At 38.3% G+C, this 19,371-nt stretch overlaps 1 protein-coding gene across 6 annotated transcripts in view; it reads right to left on the bottom strand.

Annotated features, from left to right (window-relative positions):
- Positions 1-19,371, bottom strand: part of HEPH (hephaestin) — a 98,916-nt gene that overhangs the window by 55,947 nt on the left and 23,598 nt on the right. For 5 of the 6 annotated variants that reach the window (XR_001714094.4, XM_016943874.4, XM_054677049.2 and 2 more), the window contains 7 exons: positions 18,091-18,222; positions 15,428-15,639; positions 14,294-14,444; positions 12,540-12,752; positions 9,731-9,944; positions 5,998-6,137; positions 5,090-5,221 (listed from right to left, as the gene is read on the bottom strand). Coding sequence is in view for 5 of the 6 variants with exons in the window: in XM_016943874.4 (XP_016799363.1) it covers positions 5,090-5,221; positions 5,998-6,137; positions 9,731-9,944; positions 12,540-12,752; positions 14,294-14,444; positions 15,428-15,639; positions 18,091-18,222 (1,194 nt within the window). In the remaining variant the exon portion in view is untranslated. The remainder of the gene's footprint in view (positions 1-5,089; positions 5,222-5,997; positions 6,138-9,730; positions 9,945-12,539; positions 12,753-14,293; positions 14,445-15,427; positions 15,640-18,090; positions 18,223-19,371) is intronic. The other variant, XM_016943876.4, reaches the window with a different exon arrangement.

Raw genomic sequence — 19,371 nt, 5'->3', positions numbered from 1 at the left:
ATGAAATTGGAAATCATCATTCTCAGTAAACTATCGCAAGAACAAAAAACCAAACACCGCATATTCTCACTCATAGGTGGGAACTGAACAATGAGAACACATGGACACAGGAAGGGGAACATCACACTCTGGGGACTGTTGTGGGGTGGGGGAAGGGGGGAGGGATAGCATTGGGAGATAGACCTAATGCTAGATGATGAGTTAGTGGGTACAGCGCACCAGCATGTCACATGTATACATATGTAACTAACCTGCATTTTGTGCACATGTACCCTAAAACTTAAAGTATAATAATTAAAATAAATAAAATAAATAAATAAATTTAAAAAAACTACAAACACTGATGAAAGAAATTGAAGAGGATAAAAACAAATGAAAAAAATCAAAAGAATTAATATCATTAAAATGACCATATTGTCCAAAGCAATCTGCAGAATCAATGCAATTCCTCTCAAAATATCAATGTCATTCTTCACAAAACTTTTTAAAAATTTGAAAATTTATATGACACCAAAAAAAGAGCCCAAATAGCCAAAGCAGTCCTGAGCCATAAACAAATAAATAAATAAATAAACCACTGGAGGCATTACATTACCTGACTTCAAAATATATTAAAAGGCTATGGTAATCAAAACAGCATGGTATAAAAATAGACACATAGACCAATGAAACAGAATAGAAAATCCAAAAATATTGCCACATATTTACAGTCAACTGATCATTGACAAAACTGACAAAAACTTACATTGGAGAAAGAACATCCTCTTTAATAAATAGTGCTGAGAAAACTGCACAGCCACGTGCAGAAGAATAAAACTGGACCTATATCTCTCACCATATACAAAATTATCTCATGATGGATATGTGAAGCTATAAAAATACTAGAAGAAAATTGGAGGGAAACTCTCCTGAACATTGGTTGAGGCAAAGAATTTATGACCTCAAAAATACAGTTAATAAAACCAAAAATAGGCACATGGGACTATATTTAACTAAATAGCTATTGCACAGCAAAGGAAATAATCAACAGAGTGAAAAGACAACCTGCTGAATGGGAAAAAAAAAATTACAAAGTATTCATTTGACAGGAGACTAATACTAGAATACCAAGAAACTCAAGCAAGTTAAGAGGGAAAAAAAACACATTAAAAAGTGGGTAAAGGACATGAATAGACATTTCTCAAAATAAGACATACAAATGGCCAACAGGTATATGAAAAAATGCTCAACATTACTAATTATCAGGGAAATGCACATTAAAACCACAATGACAGATCATATTACCCTAGTCAGAATGGCTATTACTAAAAAGAAAAAAATAATAATAATGACAGATGCTGGCAAGGATGCAGAGAAAAGGGAACTCTTACACACTATTGGTGGAAATGTAAACTAGTGGAGCCACTCTAAAACATGGTATGAAAATTTCTAAAAAAACTAAAAAATTACTATTCAATCCAGCAATGTCACTACTAGGTATTTACCCAAATGAAAAGAAAACAATATATCAATGGAATACCTGCACTTATATATTTCTTGTAGCACTATTCACAATAATAAAGATATGAAATCAACCTGTGTTCATCAAGGGATGAATGGATAAAGAAAATGTGGTATATATACACAATGGAATACTATTCAGCCATAAAAAAGAATGAAATCATATAATCTGCAGCAACATGGATGGAAATGGAGGTCATTATCTTAAGTAAAATAAACCAGACACAAAAAGACAAACATTGCATTTTCTCACTTATATGTAGGAGCTAAAAAATTTGATCATATGGAAGTGAAGAGTGGAAAGGTAGATAACAGAGACTGGGAAGGGTGGTGAGTGTGAAAGAAAGGGAAAGATGAAGAAAACTCATTTAAAGGGTACAAATATGCAGTAAAATGGAATGAATTCAATGTTTGATAGCAGATTAAGATTACTATACTTAACAAAAATATATTATACTTGGATGATGGACACTGTACATATTCTGACTTGATCACTATACATAATATACATGTAACAAAATTTCTCATATACTCCTTACATTTGTACAAATAAAATAAAATATCGAACTGTAATTTCAGTTAGAACTACTTTAAACCTATACATTATTTAAGATAGAGTACCTCCTCTTAAATAATAGTATGTTCCAAAGTTTCATTCTCAGCTGATGTCATTGTCACTTTACACACTATCTCACTGGGTGATTACATGCATATCATGATTTCAACTATCATCCATTGTAATTACTTATGACTGTTAAATTTCTATGCTATCCCAGGTGTCTCTTCCAAGTTACAGATCCATATCTCAAACTGATGATAATCTTCTATCCGTACAGCTCTCTCATTTCCACCTCGATGTTTTATGGCATCTCATATTAAGATTTTGAAAAATAAAGTCAATATCTCCCCACTCTAAACAAACAAACAAACAAAAAACTGCCCCCTGCTTCCTGCATTTATTTTCTTTGTGAGTGGTACCAACACCCAGGTGCTTAATCCAAAAACTTGGTTATGAACCTTGATTCCACCATCTCCCTAATCTTCTCAACACCCATTCAATCAAAATATCCTATTTATTCTGCCTTAACATCTCTCAAATTTATCTAGTTGTCTCCATTCTCATTTTCTATTACCTTTGTTTAAGCCATTATCATCACTTGTAGATCACTACAACCTTCTAACTGGTTTCCCAACTTCCAATGTATCCCTTCTCTCTTAATGGTCATTTATTGTTTATTTTGGTACCTGGATCACCATCCTCTTTTCCATCCCAATCCCCACCATTTTTCTGAGTGACTTCAAGGTGCATGTGGATGATTTATCCAACACTCTAGCCTATTAGTCCCTAGATCTCCTCAACTGTAGTGTCCTTTGCCTCCACTTTACTTTAGCCTTTGGGCACAACCCTGACCTTCTCATTAACTAAAATTGTTCTGCCTAAGTCTTAAAATTAAGCCATACTCACTGTTTTCAATCTCTTATCTCCCGATTACTCTCTAATACATTCTAATATAGCTTCTTTCCCCAATTTATCAAAATCATCAGCCATTTCCCTATTGCTATAAGCAATGGAAAATTTTCTGCTCTTATTTTATTTGAACTCTTTGAAGCAGCTGAAGCTGTTGACTACTTCATCCTTGACATGACCTTTCTTAACATCTGTAATCTCATTTTGGTTTTCCTCCTATTTTGCTAACTTTTTCTCAGGCTCACATTTCAATCGGTACCTCCCTTAAAAATTGGCCTTCCTCGGGGTCTCATCTGAGTATTTTTACTTTCTCATTCAATATAGTCTTCTGGGGTAACTGTGTTCACTCTTATGCTTTTAACCACTACCTAGATGTTGATGCTTCCCACATCTATTCCTTCAGAGCATACTTTCCTCCTGGGCTCCAGATCTGTAAGTCTATCTTTATGTCTAGATACCTATATTTGATCAACTTACAAATATACCAAATCCAACAAATTCAAAAGGGAACTCATCATCATCCAATACTCCAATCCTCCCACTCCATCTCAAGTCACCTTTCTCTTATGTTCCCTATCTTGATGAATGGCATCACTATTTTCCTGGTTGTCCAAATCAAAAACTGGGTATTATTTAAGAATCTTTCTCCAAAAACACCGATATCATTCAATAATACTTATCTTTCTCACCTTCAAAATCCAATTAATCACCATATCTTGCTTATTTTACTTCATTGATCTTTTTAGAACCTATTCTTTTTCCTTTACACCAACTTCAATCTCTTTGCCTTTGCACACTGCATTCTTTAAATCTGGAACTTCCTTTTCCCTGCTTTTCTTCCATACTGTACTTTACCTTCACCCATATGTCCCTTTTTTCATCCTTTAGGTCAGCTGTTTCCAAAGTGTAGTTTCTGAACTAGCAGCATGAGAACTTATTTGAATGAGCAAATTCCTGAGCTCCATCACACACCTACTGAATCAGAGACTTTCAAAGTTGATTTCAGCGATCTGTGTTTTAGCAAGCCTCTAGGTGATCCTGATACATGCTAAGGTTTGAAAACTACTGATTTAGGTCTCAGCTGAGATATCATCTAATCTGGAAAACCATTCCTGACTATTCAAACATTAGATTAAATACCTTTTTCTTCACATGCCTATCACACTGTAAAAACTCCTATTAACACTTAACACACTGGATTATAGTTACCAGTTTACCTGTTTCTATCATAACAGCTCAAGTTTCTTCAAGACAGGAGCAAGTGTTCACTACTGCATCGATAGATTCTAAAGTTGTTCTTGTCACCCAGTAGGCCTCCAGTAAGTGTTTATTCAATGAATGAATTAATAAAAGAGAATGTTGACAAGATTATGATTATTCTATATTTAGTATTAGGAGCTTAGTATGTGACTGGGGTTAGAATTTAGTCTGCAAGAAGGGTACAAGAACTTTATTTACTGGGCTAAGGGCTGAATGATCAGCTTGTGGCCTAGGTCACATCACTCTCTAGTCAAGATTAGGAGCTCATACTGTATCCAAGGGTATTTTCTTAGAGATCTGAAACAGGAATATTAGCCAAGTCTAAGCCATAGCCTATTCGGGGATTGAGAAAATGAGTATTTGATAGAGAAAAACTCAGGCTGTGGCTTAGTTTTGGCTATATTCCTATTTCAGGTCTCTAAGCTCATATATATATATATATATATATATATATATGTATATATGTATATATGTATATATGTATATATTTGAGATGGAGTCTTACTTGTCACCCAGGCTGGAGTGCAGTGGCATGATCTTGGCTCACTGCAGCCTCCACCTCCTGGGTTCAAGAGATTCTCCTGCCTAAACCTCCCGAGTAGCTGAGACTACAGGTGCACACCACTGCACCCAGCTAATTTTTGTATTTTTGGTAGAGATGAGGGTTCACCATGTTGGCCAGGCTAGTCTTGAACTCCTAACCTCAAGTGATCCACCCGCCTCAGCCTCTCAAAATGCTGGGATTACAGGAATGAGCTACCACTCCAGTCTGAAGTACATTAATTTTTTAAGGAAAAATCCAGAAGCCTGAAGCAGAGGTGATGCATGTCCTTTGTTCTTTCACTAAGTGTCCCCACTCACCAGGCTCAGCAGCCAGTGGCCAGCCAGTAGTAGATTCTAGCACTCCATGAGCATGCACAGAGTAGGGGCGGCTGGCATTATTCTTGAATACCACAGTCAGGATATCACCAACTTCACCTTTGATAAGTGGACCTAATGTAAACAAAAATAATTAAATAAAGTTTCATTAATGCAGGAGCACAGGGAGCATTAAAGAAAGGGACATATATGAGCACTTCATAGAATTAGGGGTTTACCCTGACAAAACATCCTTCTAAGACCTAGAAGGCATGGCTGGCTCCATTTTAAGATTCAGAAGTCCTTAAACTGTTACTACTACCCACAGGATGAAGGTACTTCAATGACAAGATTATACTTCCAATTACCTCCACTTTTCCCACCCCTACCCTCTATCTATAACAGCCCAAGGGTCTAAAGAATCAAGGTGCTGTGGAATCATTGACGATAAGGAGTGATAAGTTTGGCAGACAATAAAGAATTGAGAGGATCTCTTCAGGAGTCAGTGGGTCCCTTCTGTACCATAACTAGAATAAGGGGGAAAACACCTAAAGCAATAATTAAACAGTGGTACAATGAAAAAACTGATTCCTTGTGTATATATATAGTTTTTTCACTTTTTGATGTTCCTAAGTTATTCTGCCCCTAGCATTTATTACAACTTACCATCCTCAGAGACTCATACCTTGAAGATATAGAAAACCCAGTAAAATCTGGTTCATGAATTCATGATTTCCTTCCTCCCCCTTCACTGTTTATTGTCATGGTTGTTTCATAAAATATTCCATAATTCCAGTATGTCATATGAAAACATTGAGAATGGGGAATAGTGAGGCCATCCTGGTATAACATAGCTTCCCTAGGTGGAGTTCAGGCTGCTAAACACTAGGAGGGAAGTAGAATTCCCTTACCCAAGATTCCCAAGTGTTCTTCTGGTCCAGTCCTTGGCCGAGGGATCCTGAATGTACCATCAGTGTATTCCCTGAATACAGCTTTCTTGTATCTGGAACCCAGGAGCCCATCCTTGTTGCTCAGGAAAATGTAACCGTAACTAGAGGAATCCAAAGAGTACTATCAGCACCTGGCCATCAACCCCTCATTTTCATTTGAATATTTATGGGGAAGCTAAGTCAGAACCAGCTTCATGTCACAGACAGAAAAAAAAAAGGGGGGGGACCTATTTCTTTTTTTTTCTTTTTTTTAAATTTATTTATTATTATTATTATTTTAGACGGAGTTTCGCTCTTGTTGCCCAGGCTGGAGTGCAATGGCATGATCTCGGCTCACCACAACCTCCGCCTTCCGAGTTCAAGCGATTATCCTGCCTCAGCCTCCAGAGTAGCTGGGATTACAGGCATGCGCCACCACGCCCAGCTAATTTTTGTATTTTTTAGTAGAGACAGGGTTTCTCCATGTTGGTCAGGCTGGTTTTGAACTCCTGACCTCAGATGATTCACCCACCTTGGCCTCCCAAAGTGCTGGGATTACAGGCATGAGCCACCACACCTGGCCCCTATTTCTTCTAATGTCAGACTTCTCACCACATTGGCTGCATAACCACAATTAAAGTTGGCAGGTATGCCATACACAGTGGCTCACACCTGTAATCTCAGCACTTTGGGATGCTCAGGCCGGTAGATTGCTTAAGCTCAGGAGTTTGAGACCAGCCTGCCCAACATGGCAAAACCCTATCTCTACCAAAAATTAAAAAAAAAATCAGCTGGGTGTAGTGGCTTGTGCCTGTAATCCCAGCTACTTGGGTGGCTGAGGCACAAGAATCACTTGAACCTGGGAGGCAGAGGTTGCTGTGAGCCAAGATCATGCCACTGCACTCCAGCCTGGGCAACAGAGTGAGGCTTTGTCAAAAAAAAAAAAAAAAAAAGATGGCAGGTTTCCTTGTTTGCCATCATCCAAATACAAATTTGGTATATAATTCATACTATAAGAGCACTGGGCTAAGAATCAGAAGCCACAGGCTTTAGCTCCAGCCCTAATGATGTCTTGATGAAATTAGTTTTACAAAAGGCAAGATACAAGGTGGCAGGAAAGTATTAACTACTGCTGCAATCAGAGGGCAAAGGATGGTGAGACGTAGGGAGGGAATGAAATCTTACAGATTTTCTCCTTATAGGATTCTGTCTAGTTTACAAACAGATTTATCATTTGATATTTCTAATAGGCCTATGGGGTAGGTAGGTGCCAGAGGTGCAATCAATTGCACAGAGATGACAGGACTTATTCTACAAGTGACATTGTTAGCCAGAAAGTGAGCCAGGATTTAGATTCAAGTCTGCTGCTCCTTTCCTCCCTCATTTTCTAGTCCTGTTCTTTCATCTTATACTGCATCATTTTCAAGATGAGTATACCCAGGCTCAGAGACAAGAAGTCACTTTTTAAAATTTCCAAAAACTGAAACAATTCAGCAAGCAAAAAACAAATCACCCCATTAAAAATGGGCAATAAATGGGTGTGGCAGCGTGCACCTGTAGTCCCAGCTACTTGGGAGGCTGAGGCAGGAGAATTGCTTGAACCTGGGAGGTGGTGGTTGCAGTGAGCCAAGATCACACCACTGCACTCCAGCCTGGGTGACAGACTGAGACTCTATCTCAAAAAAAAAAAAAAAAGCATGAAAAATAGATCATTCTATCAAAAAGACGCATGCATTCATATGTTCATCACAGCACTATTCACAATAGCAAAGACATAGAATCAACCTAGGTGCCCATCAGTGGTGGACTGGATAAAGAAAATGTGGTATGTATAAACAATGGAATTCTATGCAGACTTGAAAAAGAATGAAATTATGTCCTTTTCAGCAACGTGGATGTACCTGGAGGCCATTAATTTCTCAGCAAATGAATGCAGGAACAGAAAACAAAAAAGTTCTCACTTATAAGTGGTAGCTATGCATTGGGTACATATCGACATAAAGATGGCAACAATAGAAATTGGGGTGGAGGGCAAGGGTTGAAAAACTATTGGGTACTATGCTTACTACCTATGTGATGGGATCTGTACCCCAAACCTCAGCATCACATAATATGCCCATGTAACAAACCTGCACATGTACCCCCATTCCTAAAATAAAAGTTGAAATTAATTAAAAGAAAGATTTAACAAGAGACACTGGGGATTACTAAAGGGGGAGGAGGGATGGGGAAAACGGTTGAAAAACTAACTATTGGATACTATGCTCACTACCTGGATGACAGGATCATTTATATTCTAAAACGTAGCATCGCACAATATACCCATGTAAGAAACCTGCACATGTACTGCCTGAATCTATAATAAAAGTCCAAATTATCAAAAAAAACCATTCTCACGTGGGCCCTACCTGAATGCTAGCAACTAATATTATATTTTTAAAAAACTGATGTAAATATCTCTTTTCCTTTTTCTTTTTTTTAAATTATAAGATCTTGTTAGATGTATCTCACTGGGTTCTGATCAGAAACAAGTGAGAGGAACTAAATAAATAACTGATTTCTACATAAAGTCAAATTTTATTCTCAGTAGTTGCTGATAATTCAATTGCGGCTTAAATTAGTGTTTTCAAAGTCAGTATCAATTAGTAATATGTTTTCCTTTTAGCATGTATATAGACAGAGGTGATAGATGGAATCTTCAAAAAAATGTCCAGCCCAGTAATCTGCTTCTGTTTACAGAAAACTTAGCATACATTCCATGGATTTTTGTTTTCATAATTGTATGTCTATCTGAACATCAAAAATCAAGAATTAAAAATAAAGTAAAATTTTTAGATGTTTAGCAGGAAGACTTCAACCTTCAATGAACAACGTAAAGAGTAAAAATTGCTAAAGTGTAGTGACAGCACCAAAAACAAAGTAGTGGAGACTGCTAATTTGTATCTCCATTTCCGTTCTCTCCTTCTTTTTTAGTAATAGAATCACCTAACTTTTAGCTGAGCACATGGCTGACTAATTAGAGATTACATCTTTTAGACTCTTTTTGCAGCCAATTATGGCCATAAGAATTAGTTCAGAACAACAGAGTATAAGAAAAAGTGATATATACAATTTCCATGCTGTGTCCTTATAGACAATGCTGCTTGCCCTGGACTTCTTTCTTTCTTCATGATAGCTGGGAATAGCTACAACTGGAACAGACATCTTGGCCCCAGAAAGGAAAGCAAGTGCTGAGGATGATAGGGTTCATCTGCCAGCCCTGAATTGCTCATATTTGTATTATTATGTGAATAAGAAATAAAATTCTATCATATTTAAATCACTCTGTTTTAGACATTTTCTGCTACATAGCTTAGTCTGTACCTTAATAAATGCAATGCCATTTTGTCAAGGGACAGCTGAGCTTGAGACATTCAATCCCTTGAGTAAATCCTGTAAAATTTAAGTCCCAGGGTAAATATTTCCAGCTAACTGAAAAAAGAGAGACAAAGATTAAGAGGGTGAAGGTGTGGGCAAGCTTTATTCCCTCCCTATATCAATATGGAAGCAGCAGTGAGCTAGAATTCATAAGAGCTGCATTATAGCCCCATCTCCCAAATCTGTTGGTATCATATTAGGAGACCTGAGATAAGAGTCTCCTCATCTCAGAATTTCAGTATTCTCATTTGCAAAATGCTTTTCTAAAAGTGTCATCTCTCCATTTCTGAAGCCTTACCTGTCCTTCTCAGACTGGTTGTGCCATTCCCGTTCCCAGCTCCGGTCAGGGCAATAGTCCCACTCTACTTCTTCTGCCATGATATAGTAGATTCTTGCAGCTTGGTAGCGTTGGCGAGGGGTGGCTTGGTGGCCAGGACACTGGGAGACATTATAGATTGCCCTCATCCCTGCTTCTCGATGGCTGCCTGCCTGGCAATAAATCTCAAATGTCCCTGAGGGAGGATCAGAGAGAAAAATCTGACTCAGAACATCCCTGGGTGGTGCCTGGGGGATTTCCTGCCTTTCCCTAGGCATACTGCAGAAAAGAGTTAGTTTCCGATAGTCTCAGATAAGGCTCTTGCCTTAACTACACATAGATAAAAGAGTATTTAAAGTTTATTGAGAGTAATGGGCTCAAAGGTTAAGAGCTCCGGCTCCAAAGCTACATACACTGGGTTTATTAAAACTAAACTCTGCCGCTAGAATAACCAACTTCTTCCAGGGTGTTTCTAGTTTTAGCACTGTAAGTCCCATATTCCTAGAAACCCCTCAGTACTAGGCAAACTGCCATGGTTGGTAACCGTATCTTTCATTTATTATATATAAATCATATATATATACATATATAAAAATATATTATGTGTGTGTGTGTGTATATATATATATATGCACACATAAAACCTTGTGGCAATTGCTAAACCTCTGTGTTTTTCAGTTCCCTCATCAGTAAAATGAGGATTATTTTACTTTATTTGGTTGTTTTACAATTAAACACAATAATTTGTGAACAGTGCTTAGTATAGAACATATTCAATGTTCAGTTAAGTGATGCTATAAATAAGTAAATATAGCTGTAATAATTCTTATTCCAAGAAAAACATTGATGAGTTGTCTCCTATCAAGTACCAAAGAAATAAAGTAGACTTCAATAGTTAGGTAAAAAGAAAGAGAATGTCTTGATTGCAGAGGGATGCTTACCTAAGACAGCTTTAGAAGGTCCTTCACTCGTTTTTTACAATGGAATGCGCAGGTAACAGTCTTAAATGTCTGTGTTGTGAAGTTGCCTGGACCAGATCTTAAGCTCCAAATTTCTACCTCAAGGATACTCAAACTCAATGTCAATCAAAAGAAGCTAAATTTCTTAGAACATTACTCTCATTGTTTCCTTACTTTGCTGCTCAGTGCTTATCCCATCACTACAAACTCTTCTTCCTGGCTTTCAAAGCCTTCTATGAGTTGGCACCAAACTACCAATCCAGTACCACCTCCCACACATTGTCTCAAACTCAACTAGCACTCCAACTACATGGAACTCTGACTGTTTCACACATCTCATTCATTCCTACCTTGAAATCTTCATTCATTTTGTTACCCTCTTTCTGGAACTTACCTGCCCACCCCACCCCCAAGTATCTATGAGAGTCCACTCATTATCCAAGACTCAATTCATGTTTCTTTTCCAGAAAGCCCTCCCTGACTATTTTGGCCCAAATAGAGTTCTACATTCTTCACTTCTCCACCTCTAATGCACTTTATATCTAAACCACATGTTAAAGGGCTAAGTGCCCCTCTCTTTTAAAATGATCCCTTCTACTAGTTTATAAACACGTGGAAAGAAAGGGTCTACTCATTTCTTTCCACATCTATTTCTTCTATTTCCCTTACCACCGTTATCTATTGCATCAGTAAATCCTATCAGCAATTCCTTCAAAATTATTTTTTCGTTTAAACTGCCACTTCCCGAGTCCAAGCCACAAGCTTCTCTCACAGAGAAAACTGCAATAGCCTCCAAATTGTCCTTTCTATTTCTGAGGACACCAGCTTTATGTCAAGTGTTTGTCAAACTCAGGACTAGGTTAATATTATTAAAGCGTTGAAGACACTTGTTCAAGGATGTTTTTCCCCCCAGATATGAATGGAATTTACAGGAGTAAAACAAAAGTTTAATAGGAACTGCGTGGAGCTGACAGGTTGTTCTTACAAACATTATTGCCATCTAATGGCTGGAAAAAAAAATACACCATAGGGACTAAAGAAAAGATAACTGCTCCATTATGAAATTCTAGAAATACATAGAATCTGAAGAAATATTATACTCAAATATATTCATAAAAGGAAGAAAAAGGATATAGAGGGAAGGAGAGATGGAGGGAGGACAAAAGGACAGAAGGAAGGAAGGCAGAAAGGAAAGAATCAAGGGAGGAAATCTAGCTAGAGAGAAGGGAAGTAATTAGACCAAAGTTACGCAGCAAGTTAATGAAAGAACCTGAACTAGGGCTCCTGTGTTCTGATTTCCAGGCTGAAATTGTTACATCACCACACACACACACAAACACACACACGGGGTGGCAGGGGGCAGAGGGTGGGGCGCATCATGGGTAGAAAGAGAAAGAGAGAGGGAGAGATCAGAAATGAGAGAGTCTGTAGAAAGCCTCACAGAATATCAATTTGATAGCACTTATAAGTGCATTTTATTGACCTTCCTCCCAATAAAAGTACTGTACCTATAAAATCTCTGTGTTGTCAAGTCCACTCCCTGCCATATAAGAACTTCACTAAAGCTGAGCAACATCCCAACTTCCCTTCTGTTGTTCCAGAAAAGAGCTTCCTCCACCTTCTACTAACTATTCTGCCTGCAGCTGGGTAGGGAATCCAAGTAACCAGAACATGGAGAGCACATTGAAGAAGAAAAAGACAAGTGTTTTTAAAAACTTCCTAGAACCCTTAACATGCCTATTATTTTCTTTTCACCATCCCTCCCTCTTCCCGACCCCATTCCTGGCCCTATACCCAACAAAGCCTCTAGGGCCAGCCGCTAAGGCACTTACCAAGGTTGTCAGGCTGCATGATGGCCATGACAAAGGTATGAGGAAAGAGCATAGCTGCACCCTTCCTCATGCCCTGAAGCTGCACAGTGTTGCCCTGGAACATGACTCCATGCACATCAGTCTCTGTGCCCAGGCCGAGCAGGTGCCAGGCCACTGTGTCACCCTTGCACATGTCCAGCCTGGGCAGGTTAGAGAACAGAAACCCATTAATGGCTGGAAAACAAAAACACAAGACAAGGTGGGGAGATGAGACCAGACTACTCCAGCACTGGCCAGGAGCATGGCATCAGCTATGTACTATGGTTTCACACAACTTGAAACTGCTGAGTCATCCTCAACACCTCTGCCTTCCTCTCTATGCCACTTTAACTCTACTCGTGAGTATCTCTGTCTTTGGGATGAGTGCTCAACTGTCCTTTCCGGCCTCACCTCCACCATGATCCACATCCTGACAACATTGAACTATTCTCCACTACAACACACACACACACACACACACACACACACACACACACACCAATCTCTCCTATTCCCTATTTCTTGAAACTCTCCTTCCTTGGTTTCTGTGGCAACATACTTTCTGGTCCTTTTACAACCACTCTGATTGTTCCTTTTCCATATTGATCTCATTTTCCACCCCCCCATACGTGTTGGGTACTGAAAATTCCATCTTCAGCTCTCAACCTGTTTCCTCCTCTTCATCTTCACTGCTACTGCCCTGGTTCTGGCCCTCATCCTCCCTGGCCTGAACTAAAATAGCCTCCTCTCTGGTACCCTTACCTGCAGTCTGTCCTCCCATCCTCTTCCATACACACACACACACAGACACACACACACACCATTGTCCTGTGAGCTCTATTTTTCTCTGCATTACCAAAGCTTTAAATATTGTAGGTGCTTTGATAATACCTGTTGACTTTTCACGTGATTTCCTCTTTCTGGAATAAACTTCCCTTATGGTCTCTTTCTATGGCATCCTACCACTTACCTGTCGTATCTTCGTTCAGATATACTCTGTAAAGCAGTTATTACTCTCTCTTCGATCCATGAAAATTTTATCCCACAAAATTCTGCAGTATCAGTTGCCATGGATTGTAACTGATATACTTTCTGGTGATTTACTTACAAATCTATTTCCTGCACTGGATTGACATAACAGGAAGCATATCATTTTTTTTCTATATCTATGTGACTGCCTGAGCACCTAGCACATTACCTAGTACCAATTAGGTGCTCAGTAAATTCTAACTGGAATGAACTTTGCTCATGAGATGGTTTTACTTTTTCCAAATGATGAAACTAACTAGTAACGGGAACCAAGAGATGGAGCATTTCAAGTGAAGGGAACAGCACTGCAAAAGCATGAAATCAGCATGTTCACAAAGAAAAATAGCCCCAGTTGGCTGGAGTATGGGGTAGGGGACCCAAGGTACTAAAATATAAGGAAGAGGGGAGATAAGATTGGAAAGGTATCATCTGGCTTATTCTTCACAATCTCTTGTAGATTTCTTGTGCACACCCTCATTTTGCAGTACTTTCTTCCAGTTTCCCCCATACTGTGTAACACAGGACACAGCACCCAAAGGTACTAAGTATAAGATCTGTTGTGTTCGGTTGAATCTCTCAATCTAGCTCGCCTCTTGGACAGAGATGACCAATAAAATCAGTGTTTTCAGGATTGGTCATGACTACGGTTAAAGTTAGATTTTACTTGGGACCCTCAATTTAGCCCAGGGCAAAAGTACTCCCCATACCATGCATCCGATTGGAGTCTTGGAAGCCCTCAATATCCTCTGAAAGCAGTCGGAAATCCAACATAGCAGCTGCTTGATTGGCATTGCTGTACCAGCTCTTGTTCTCATCCAACACAGTGAAGAGAAGAAAGAATTCTTTATCCACCCCTTTCTGCAGGCCCAATAGAAGAAAGTAGAGGGAATAATGACAAGAGTTTCAGCAGTTGTGGACTGTGTCATTACAGATCAAGGGATGCCAGATTCTTTCCCATTTCCTTTTCCCATTTTGAGACCACACCTCCTATCCAGAGCTGCAGCAGTTTTTCCTTAGGTAACCTCAAATTGCAGATGAGAGAAGAAGGTCACAATAAAAGTACAAGCCTGACAGGGAAGACTGTATGAAAGTGGGCAGGGAAGGAGCATAGGATAAGAAATAAGAGGTATAGAGTGTAAAAGAAGAGAGATGGTAATCACCTGGGGAGAGGAATGAGGGGAGGTGGCTAGAAAAGCAGGGGAGGGTCTTGGGGGGAAACTAGAAAATAAAAGATAAGTAATATCAGTGATAATTATTGTTACCACTAACATTTACTGAGTGCTTAATATGTGCCAGACACTGTGCTAGGCACTTTATATGGCTTATTTTAATTAATCTTCACAGAAATCCAAGGTGTCTTCTTCCATCGTTATCCCATTTTTACAAATGAGGAAACGGAGTCAAAGAGAAGTTAAGTAGCTCACCCAATGTTACACAGCTAGAAATCGTGGGCTGAATACAAAAGAAGACAAGCAAATATTAAAGCAGATTTATGGATCAGGAGCAAGGTTTAGGGGCCACCGAGGTGAGGGAGAGGGAAAGGGAGAGCGGGAGAGGGAAAGGGAGAGGGAGGGAGGGAGGGAAGGAGGGAGGAAAGAAGAAGATGTTGAAAGGATATCATGAATTATCTGCAAGGCTAAGGAAGATATATATTTGTCAGTACAAAAAATAACATGCAAGATAGCATGAGGTCACCAACTATTAATTTCTGATGGACCAGCTTGATTATTTTTCTTCTATTCCCTAAACTTTAGAACCCAGTTCCATGCTTAACTCCTGTCCAGCAACCCAGCTTCATCCTTCTCCCAGCAGGCTTTCCAGCCAGATAACCCTGACAATACCTGCTTGCCATCTGCACCCAAGGCACCAGCCCTGCACACCAGCAGCGGGCCCACCAGGCCAGAATTTGTGTCTCTTATGGGATCTGCAGCAGAGAAGTACATCCAAGTGAGACAAGCAGGATCCTGAGCAGTGGGACCGGCATGAGGGGGGACTGTCCAGCGGTATGTTACTTTCTCAAAGGGCTTGGCAACCAAGCCAGGGTAAGATGAGCCTGTAGTGAAAATATGGGACTCATTACTTAGATTGACTAGAATGAGAATCATCAGCTCCAAACAGTGAAATAAAGATTATGAACTACAAAGGCATTTTGGAGCAGCAGTAGCAGCAACATGGAATATTGAATAATGAGGAGAACTCTGGTCAAGGAGTCAAGAGATGAGTTTATTTTCTCGTTCTTCCATTACTTGCTATATGAAATGCAGCAATTTAATCTTCCCTATGTTTCGGTTTTCCAAAATCATAGGACCTTGGGACTAAAAATGGACTTTAAGACTTATTTGGAACATCTCTCACTTGAAAACATACATTAATCTGCTCTTACATCCCTACTTCTGCTTAAAACTCTCCAGTGATGAGGGACTCACTACCTGCCATTATAGTCCATGTCATCTTTGAACAGCTCTGATTATTTAATTTTTTTCTTTTAATATGTATTATGTACATGTGGGTGTGTATATGTTATGTATGTATGTATATATATACATAAATATATATAAAACACTAAGGCTGTAATTTCTAAAATGGACACAAGACATGGTCAAGCAATGCACAGACCTTTTTCAAATTTTCATGCCATCAGTAATCAAAGAAGTACAATTGAAAATAGCTAGATAACTTTTTTACAAATTAATTTAGCAAAGATTTTACAAATTGTAATAATGCATGATGGTAAGAAGTGGTTTAGATGGCACCTACCCTACTCACTCACCTATAAAGAGTGTAAATGTAAAAGGGAATAACACTTGAAAAAAAATATAGACAAAATTTGAAAAAAAAGTACACAAAAATGTAGACAAAGCTATTTCTTTAAAAGGTTCATATGCACAAGTAGAATAATATATGCAATAAATACTGAATGTTCAACATGAAATAATCAAACAAATGTAAATCAAAACAACAGTGAGTTTTGTTGATGCTGTCATTTGCCTACAAGACTGCCATTTTGACAAGATTAAAAAGATTTCCCCAGTGCTGATGAGGTTGTAAGAAAAGGAGTCCTCCTCAGGTACTGCTAATGGAACTCTAAACTGATAGGACTGCAAATCTTTCCAGAGAGTAATTTGGGTGTAGGTACCAAAGATTTTAATGTACATAGCCTCTGATATAGCAATTCCCCAACTTAAAAATATATTCTGAAGAAAGGTTTATAAAAACATTCAAAGAAACATATGGAAGGATATTTCTAGTATAGCTTATAACAAGGGGCTATAATTTAGGATGGTTTTAACCTATCTTTCCTTATTCATTCATTATTTCTTACTTTTCAAATTTTCAAATATACAGAAAACTTTAAAAAATAGTGCAATGATCAACCTATCACCTAGAGTCTATTGCTAACATTTTGCCATCTTTATTTATCTACTCTATGTGTATATACATCTACACACACATACATACAGTTTTTGTTTGTTTGCTTTTGTTGAATCATTTGGAAGTAGAATACAAACATCATGATATTAGCATGCATCTCCTATGTTGCTATAATGCCATTATTCCACCTAAGAAAATTCCCTAATAACATCTAATATCCAGTCTATATCAAGAATTTTGCAATTATCTCCAAAATGTCTCCTAAAGCTATTTTTACAAGCAGAATCAATCAAAATGTGCACATTTCATTTGTTATGTCTCTAATCCCCTTATTGATGGTATTGACTTCTTGAAGAGACTAGACCAGTTGCCTTATAGAATGTTCATTCTAGATTTGTCTGCAACTTTGCTCTTTATGCTTTCAGTTTTTCTTTTATAGTTTGGCTAGAATTAGCATGCATTAATATTCTTAGATAAAGTAAAAAATCAATTACACAATACTCTCACTTCTAAGATTCTCTCCTGATACAGTAATCCAAAATGCAAGCTAGGATATATGCATTCATTCATTGCAACCTGACTTACAATATTCAAAAATACTGAAAAAACCTACATGTCCAAGCAACAGAGGAAAAAGTAAATAAATTTCGACAAATCCTTGAGATAAAGTGTTTTATAGTCATTAAAATGTTTGTAGCATTTTAATGGCATAGAAAAACAAACACAATACAATGGTAACTGAGAATAGTAGGATGCAAAACTGTACAAACCATATGATCACATATCTCTATATATAGACTTGTATAAGCACATAAAAATATTTAAAGGTATATCAAAATTTATATGACAATCTATAAATGATGCTTATTTACTTTGTAATTGTCTGCTTTTCAGAGTTCTATAATAAACTTATTTTTAAAATTAGGATATATTTAAATATATTTAAAAGAAATTTTCTCTTATTATTGAAGCCCAGCTCTGTTTTACTATTATATTATTCATTCATTCAACAGCATCCACATATGGCAACTAATTCTGCCTACTTCATCCTCTCCATCTCCCATTTATTTGTTTTCTAGAGACACATGGTACCACCTAGAGCCCACATTTACTAGAAACCCTGTTGGCTCACCATCATTGTACACAGTGCCTTCATAGTCTTTCTCATAAAAGACCCCATGGGGCTGCATGCTGAATGGCTGGGAGGCACGGTTATAGAAGACCACCTGAATGGTGTCACCCACCTCAGCCCGGATCACTGGCCCTGGAAAATGGGAAGGAGAGACAATGAGAATGATGAAAGGGATAAACAGGGAGGAAGGAAATGGAAGAAGAGGGAGGGAAAGAAAAGGAAAGTGAAAGTGAAGAAGAAAATAAAAAACTTTTCTTTGTAATAATAAGAACAATTCCTTTCAAGTATATTGCAATTTACAATTACAGAAAACACTGGGAAATCCATTATCTTATTTTGATTCTCAAACATCATTTTAAGGCATATAGGGCAGAAATTATTAACTCCAATTTACAGATGAGAAAATTTCAGCTGAGAGAGGTGGAATTTACCTATGCAAATTTAAATGGTTGATTAGCCATTCAGCCAGGACCAGAGGCCAGCAATTTCTCTCATCCCATTGTCAGCCCCCATCTCATTTTCACTTACTTTATTGTCCCAGATCCCATAGCTACATGTCTTTGTGGACCTATCTAAGATCTGTGCTTGCCTCAATCTGAAACCAATTCTGAGCAAAGAGAATTATGATATCTTCTATCCAGGCACTGGACTAGGTAATCTAGCCACAACTCCTGGACTCTTCTGAACTTCATTACCCACCACATGTAATCTAGCTTAGGTCATCTTTGAAGCAGACAAAAAGTACCAAAACTGGGCACTTATTCCGGCTCTAACTCTTGGTCAGAGTTTCTAGCTTGGTTTCCTATTCAATTTCCACATCTAATGTTTCACCTCATCTCAAAGACTGGGCACTCATACTGAAGTCCAGCCAATGATAATTCCTTCAGGCTCACCACCATCTCTCTTTCCTATGGTGGATTTCCCCTCATTGTATCTCCCTATCCAGCTGATGTAAGATCTATTGTCCATTATCAGATCTAGAATCAACTGGCACACACCTATCCCGAGTATGGTCCATTATATTAATTTCCAAAGTTTTTTTTCCATCTGGCCTATTTTATTTTCTGGTTCCATCATGCTACTAAACCACATCTAACCTTGGTTTAGCCCTTCTAGATACCTTCTTCAAGTTCAGACTCTAAGCCTATTCTGCATTCCTCCTATTTCAAGTATGTCTGCATGTCATGCCAATCTGCTACTGGCCCCAGATTGCTGAGAACCTATACAGTCTTACTGCCTTATGTAGCCCTTTAGGAATACTTCTAGAGAAGGAATTCTAAA

The sequence above is a fragment of the Pan troglodytes genome, chromosome X (genome assembly GCF_028858775.2).
Source record: "Pan troglodytes isolate AG18354 chromosome X, NHGRI_mPanTro3-v2.0_pri, whole genome shotgun sequence".
In the NCBI taxonomy this organism is placed as follows: domain Eukaryota; kingdom Metazoa; phylum Chordata; class Mammalia; order Primates; family Hominidae; genus Pan; species Pan troglodytes.
This window is presented reverse-complemented; position numbering and strand designations above follow the sequence as displayed.